Here is a 7,329-nt window from a genome sequence, read left to right on the forward strand (position 1 = left end):
TCCATGACATTACGATGGTAAACAATGCCAAAAAAGTGGGTCCCGGAAGTCCGTCTGTCTGTCTGTCTGTCTGTCTATCAGTCTGTCAGTCTGTCTGTCAGTCTGTCTGTCTGTATAAGGAGCTACAGCCTAAACGGATGGACCAATTAATGTCAAACTTGGTATGTAGCGTTATTTGGCGACTCTCCAAAGGGGTTTTGGAATTAATTTTTTTTTTACCAAAAATAACGCTACTTGTCATAAATACCGATTTTAGTAAAATTCAAATATCTCGAAAACGGCTCTAACGATTTTCTTTAAAAAATTCAAATGTTGTTTTAAGCTAAGGTCTATCTTCCAACGAAAAAATTTTTTTTTGAAAATCATTATTAACGGTACCTGCCATAGACCCGTTTTTTTTTCAAATCCGCTTATCTCCGAAACTGCTTATTTGATTTCAACAAAACTTTTTGTGAAAAAGTATTTATATAATTTAAATATAAGCCAAAAATACAATTTTGAAAAAAATAATTTTTGGATTTTTAAAAAAATTTTGAAAAATTTTTTTTGAAAAATCAAATTTTCGAAAACAGGACATTGATTTTTTTTGAAATTTTGTTTATAGATTTTGATTAGTGATTTCTACAGAATGGCACACCAATTTTATTTTAAAACTTTTTTTCCAAAAAATTATTTATAAGAAATTAGTTTTTTTTAAAAATTTTGAAAATTTTTTTTTTTCTAAAAATGCATCTTAATATATCAATCAAAACTGCATACTTGTTTTGGAGGGCAATTTAATTTCAGATTTTATTTTTTTAAAAAACTAATTTTATTTTTTTTTTTTCAAATTTCTATATAAAAAGTCTTAAAAATTTAAGCAACTTTAACTCTTAGAGCAAGTTCGTGCGACCCAGTCATGCATTTTATTTTGATTATTTTGGGGAGTAAGTAAAAAATAACACTTGTATTTTGTTATAAAAATGGTTATAGCAGTTTTTTGTGAAAATTGCAATAATTCGAAAGTGTTATATGAGAGGTATCCCTTCTAAACTAGGAAGATATTAAATAAGGAAATGTGAATTAAAACATTAAAATTTTTTCCGGGAAGAATACTGTACTTTGTGCTTAATAAAATGCAATTTCAAATGCTTCAAATTGTTTTCAGTCGCTTAGGTATGCTTTTGCAAACAACGCAAAGCTTTTTTAATAAACTAAAAATTAACGTCGATTTAACAAAAAGCTCACTTAAAAAATCGAACAAATTATGCTCTAAACATACCTATGTAAATGTAAATGTATTTAAAATATATTTTTTTTTAATTCTTTTAATTTCAGGAACGAATGAGAAAACGCGCTCAAATTCTTGCCGGAAATAGCACCGCAGCCTCCATATCGCCACTAACGATGTCCACCATTATGTTAACAATGTTGGGTAATACATTACTAAACTTATAACTTCAGCCAACACTATACAAGCAATGAACTTATGAACAATAGAAAATTAATTTCTTTATTTTTTTATATATACAATTATTATTATACGTATGTACATAATTATGTTCATATGATATTATGAAAGAATTTCTTATCGTTAGCACATTTTTTACATTAAGCAATAAAACAAAATTAGCTATAAACATCATTTATCTAAGAAATCCTTAAGAATTAAAAGAGAAAAATACACTAAAATAAAAAACGAAAAAAAAAAACAAAAATTAAATATTAATTCTTAGAGGTCATGACACAATAATTACATTTTAACATTGACAATGCTTGCATGTGTACCTTCAATATAAAAAATAAAAATAATACAGAAAACCTAAACAAGGTCACAGAATGACATGCAATCAAATCAAATTATAAATGTTCGGTCGGAGGACGAAAGAATAAATCAATGAATTGTGATAGTCCTGGCAACTTATATACAAGTTGAAATAGCGCGTATACTAGTATATGTGTGCTATTAGGAAATGTTTGGATATTTTTTGCAAATATTTTTTTTTTTTTGTTATATAATTTAATCAATAAAAAATATATATAACTTTTAAGCTTATATTGAAAAATTGGAAAAAATATATTAAAACCCCACAGTTACAAATTACTTGGAAAATTAGAATATCATTACATGCAATACTTACATATCCAACACAAAAAAAAACACTATTCTATTGTTTGTTAAAAATTTTTACACTTTACAAAAATATTTATTTCAATTGCAAAATAAAAGGAATAAACTTTTTAAAAAAATTTAAATAATTGCCTTCAAAGCTGCTCAAAAAAATCTTTCTGTAAATAAAAAAATAATTTTTTTTAAACAAAAATGGTGGACTATCGTAAAATACTTTCTCTATAAGTTTATTGAAAAAAAAATAAAAGAATTATTAAAAAAAGCAAAGCTTATTTAAAAATATATTTTTGGTCAAAGACCTTAGAATACATATTATATATAGATATTTTATTATATCAACTGCAATTCTATGAAGCATAATGAGGAGCATTATTATTTAAGTGTAGTTTTAAGAAATTTATGAATATTTAATATTAAATTCAAATACTAAGAACTTGCCAGACTCTCTAAAAAAAAAACAATAAAATGGCTAAATCTTTCGATTCATTCCTTAGGTTTCTCATAATTAGACACAATTTTATAGCAACTATAAGAGCATAATATATTATAGAGAAAGGTGTATACAGACTTATTTGTATATCTCTAATTTAGAAAAACAAAAACAATATTTTTAGAAATGTTTGTTAAAAGCAAGCATGAACTAACTATGTATAAATCTTTCTATTTGAACAATTTTTAAAACTATAAGAACATAATAAAATACACACACATTTAGTTGAAATTTTTAATAGAACCAATTTAAATTTTAACAATATAAATAGTGGTCTTGGGAACTTTATGAAAAAAGAAAACATTTTTAAAAACAAAAAAACTTTTTTTCAACACTTCAAGAAATTCTAAGTTAGATAGTGTCCAGGGTAAATTTTGTCAATTTTTATCGGACAAAAGGTTTGATCCATAGCCATTATAGCCTTTTATGTTCTTCGTATTCCGCAGCATTATAACCAAATTTGCACAGTTTCACAAATTTGTTAGTATTTTCAGCCAGTTTTGGTGTTAGAGAAAATTGTTATAAGACAAAGTCGTAGTAAATTTTGTTTTTCATAAAATATGTTAAGCAACTTTTTTCTCTAGAACATACCATTGAATAACGATTTCTGGAAATGCTATGATAACACTGGTTAACAAAATTAAACTTTTTTTTGTTGCCGGAACAAAAAAATACTTTTCTGAAGGTGTTCAGTGTGCTGAACTCGAATCCGTAGTCAGAAAAAATTAATCAGCTCCCGTTTTTGAAATATTACCGTTATAAAATGCAGTGCTTCGGGCCTTATTCTTTTATAGAAGGTAAATTGTTTGAGCATATTTAGTAAAGGTTTTTATAAGAACTATTTTCCACCTTTTTAAATCTGTTTAAATCTTTCCGATATCTTTTTTACTTCCCGAGATATCCTCAGTTGTTTGCATATTTCATAAATTTTATAACGTCATTATCTCCTTTATGATATATGAACCCAAAGCCACTTACTTCATTTTAAGATATCTCGGGCAATAACAAAGATATCGGAAAGATTTAAAAAGTTCTTGAAAGAAGGAAAGTTTTATAGAAACCGTTACTAAATTAGACCAGTGCCGATGCCTTCAAAAACATTAAAAAGTACAAAAAAATCATAGTAGGATGAAACCCATTGGAAAAGAAGGGGAATATGATAAGAATGAAAGGAAAAATAAATTACGGGCGAGCCGAGTTCGGGAAGTGGGTGGGTTGAGTTTTTAATGGTAAAAAATGGTATATCTCGATTTCCGGCAAAACTACAAATCCTATAGAAAAAAGTTGTATGGCAAAGTCGTAGGTAATAAAAAGATCTACAACTTTTGTGCCAACAATTTTTTTACATAACCTCAAATTTTATGTGAAAAATTCAAAAAACCGAGTTTTTGGTTTTTTATTTTTATCTTTTTCAAAAACAAAAATTTTTCTACGAAATTTGGTGAAAACTTACCTTATTATGTCCCAAATACACTGTAATTTATTTGATTTAAAATATTAATTTGTTCACCTTATTTTGACTTAATACAAAAAAAACACCCTAATTTTCAAACGAAAATTCACGTGTCAAAATATCAGCTTTTTTCAAAAAGTCGGTGGGCATTTCGTTCTTTAAAATGTCTATTTTCTGATGGTGTAAAAAAAATTTTACATTAGTATACTATAGAACATGTTTTAGTAAAATTCAAAAAATTAAAAAAGCTTGAATTCGAAAAAAAATGTTTATCATTGTTTACATTGTTGGCCTATTTATTCAAATTTACACTTTAATTACTCAAAAAACGTAAGATTAATCAATGTTACATGAAATCTTACGTTTTTTGAGTAATTAAAGTGTAAATTTGAATAAATAGGCCAAAATTGTAAACAATGATAAAAAATTTTTTTCGAATTCAAGCTTTTTTCAATTTTTGAATTTTACTAAAACATGTTCTATAGTATACTAATGTAAAATTTTTTTTACACCATCAGAAAATAGACATTTTAAAGAACGAAATGCCCACCGACTTTTTGAAAAAAGCTGATATTTTGACACGTGAATTTTCGTTTGAAAATAAGGGTATTTTTTTGGTATTAAGTCAAAATAAGGTGAACAAATTAATATTTTAAATCAAATAAATTACAGTATATTTGGGACATAATAAGGTAAATTTTCACCAAATTTTGTAGAAAAATTTTTGTTTTTGAAAAAGATAAAAATAAAAAACCAAAAACTCGGTTTTTCGAATTTTTCACATAAATTTTGAGGTTATGTGAAAAAATTGTTGGTACAAAAGTTGTAGATCTTTTTATTACCTACGACTTTGCCATACAACTTTTTTCTATAGGATTTGTAGTTTTGCCGGAAATCGAGATATACCATTTTTTACCATTAAAAACTCAACCCACCCACTTCCCGAACTCGGCTCGCCCGTAATTTATTTTTCCTTTATTTTTCATCATATTCACCTCCTTTTCCAATGGGTTTCATTCTACTATGATTTTTTTTGGTTTCAAAAATTGTCGACCCTGGTCTAAATATCTTCTAACATTTTTCCTTATATTAAAAAATAAGGTCCGAAGTAGTCAAAAAAAAACGTTTTTTTGCATTTTCTAACGGTAATATTTCAAAAACGGGAGCTATTCAATTTTTTCTGACTTCGGATTCGGATTCAGCACACCGAAAACCTTCAGAAAAGTATATTTTTGTTTCGGCAACAGAACCCTTGTTAACCAGTGTAATGGTTCTGATAGACGGATTTAAAATCAATATAGAGTGGTGTATGGTGTCTATCTTGTGGTTTTTCTAAAATCTTATTTCTTTTCGATGAATTATTATGATAACTTGAAAAGTTACACCAGCTCAAACATTGCAAGGCCAAGAAAAATAGCATAAGTTACGATTCTTTTTTTCTATAAAAACAAATTTTAAGTTTTTCAAAAAAGCTTTACTCCTTAGAATTAACAAAAAAAATAAAATTTTAAATCTGACTAAGAAACAAACACAAAACAAATAGGTCGTACGAAAACAACGACCAAAATTATTGTGATAATTTGTACTCTCTAAATTACAATTGTCCAAATTTAGAAACTATAAAGTCGAATATTTTAAGCTTCGTTTTTAAACTAAATATGTACATAATCTTTAGAAGTATGAAAGTTATCCACCAATTTGTAAACGTTGAAATTTTTATGTTGTGGTACACACAGAGTTATAGATTATAGAGTAGGTACACAAACGTGAAATAGAGCACAATACTCTTTTTTACAGTACAGTTGGCAACCCTATCTGTGACTGAACATATTGACTGAACTTTTTAATGCTATACTAATCTTTTTTATTGGTCGCAATGCTCTTTAACCTACACAGCATCAGCTCTTGCATTCCATTTGATTGAGCTGCAAGGCAGCACTGCATTTAGAGGTTTGGGCAGTATTTGAAAAGCATTTCAATTAGAAAGAAATTTAAAAAATTATAAGAAGTTTTTTAATAATTTTCTTCGACTTAAACTACTCAAATGCATGGAAATACTATCTGACGAATCATTCGAAATTGTTCTTCAGGTTAGAATTTGTTTGTGATAAATATTTTATCATGTGAAGAGATTTTGACATTTTTTAAATTTTTTTCACAAAACAAGAATCGAATTCGGTGTGAAGCTGTGATATTTTTTTTTGTTTTCATTTCAAAAAATCACAGAAAAAAATCAACCCTCAGATTGGTCAATCACAATCATCAGATCGTTGGCAAAAGGTTCTAGGTGATCACACAAGATAGCCGACAAAATGTTTTCATACGATGTTAATGGTTCTATAGTTTCTTCCGACCATATATTACAGATGAGCTGGTGTGTACTCAGGGCTGCCAGAAATCATGATTTAGCATGATTTTCATGTTTTTTGAACTAAAATCATGTTTTAATGTTTTCGTGCCCAAAATCATGTTTTTTTTTAATCCAAGAGAAAAATCTTTATAATCTTTTTGTAAACCAACAATCTTTTTCACTAGATGAACTGTTATTTTTAATGGGGGTTATCATGAATAAAAATTTCCCTCGAAATGTTTCCCATGTTTTAAATATGGGAGCGAAAATGATCATAAAAAGTTTCCCTGGGAATTTATTGGTATCGGCAATCAATTTTCCAGTTGAATTTAGATATCATTTCTTACTATTTTTTGCTCCGTGGAAATAAATTCCGAGGGAGATTCAGGATCGCACAAAAAATTCCGAGGGAAAAAAATATTCCGAGGGAAGCAAAATTCCCCTCGAGATTCACGATAGGGCCCAATAAGTCATTCAATACCTACATGAAGTATGTATATATGAAATTAACCTTGAATAAGTACAAATTATAAACTGATTTATGTTTTCAAGTTTTTTTTCCCGCAATTTTTGTAATTTAAGTTATAATTACAATGGCCACCTTTTGAAAAAAAAGTGGGTAAATTACAAAAGCAAATAATTATTTTTTCCTTCAAAGGGCAATTTTTTCCGAAAAAAAAAAACTATAAACGTTTTGAAGCCAAGATCTAAGAATTCTCCATCATAGTTTTGAAGCCAAGATCTAAGAATTCTCCATCATAAAATGAGTTTGATAATTTTCACTTTAAGAATTTTTGCAAAGAGTACCCTATGTAGTTATACCTCTGATACTTTTTACTATTTTCTAAAATGAACTCGAAATAATTTGTTTTATTCCCCCCTAGTCACGATGTGGTTGTTCATTTTCTTTCAAATTTTGCTTTTTT

The 7,329-nt window shown here is 27.4% G+C and overlaps 1 protein-coding gene across 2 annotated transcripts in view; it reads left to right on the plus strand.

Annotated features, from left to right (window-relative positions):
• The window catches only part of LOC129911550 (integral membrane protein DGCR2/IDD), a 49,002-nt gene extending 46,426 nt beyond the window's left edge, over positions 1–2,576 (plus strand). For both annotated transcript variants that reach the window (XM_055989385.1, XM_055989384.1), the window contains exon 4: positions 1,318–2,576. In XM_055989385.1, the coding sequence (XP_055845360.1) occupies positions 1,318–1,437 (120 nt within the window). In that variant the 3' untranslated portion in view covers positions 1,438–2,576. The remainder of the gene's footprint in view (positions 1–1,317) is intronic.
• The last annotated feature ends 4,753 nt before the right edge of the window (positions 2,577–7,329 follow it).

The sequence above is a fragment of the Episyrphus balteatus genome, chromosome 2, assembly GCF_945859705.1.
Source record: "Episyrphus balteatus chromosome 2, idEpiBalt1.1, whole genome shotgun sequence".
Classification (NCBI taxonomy): domain Eukaryota; kingdom Metazoa; phylum Arthropoda; class Insecta; order Diptera; family Syrphidae; genus Episyrphus; species Episyrphus balteatus.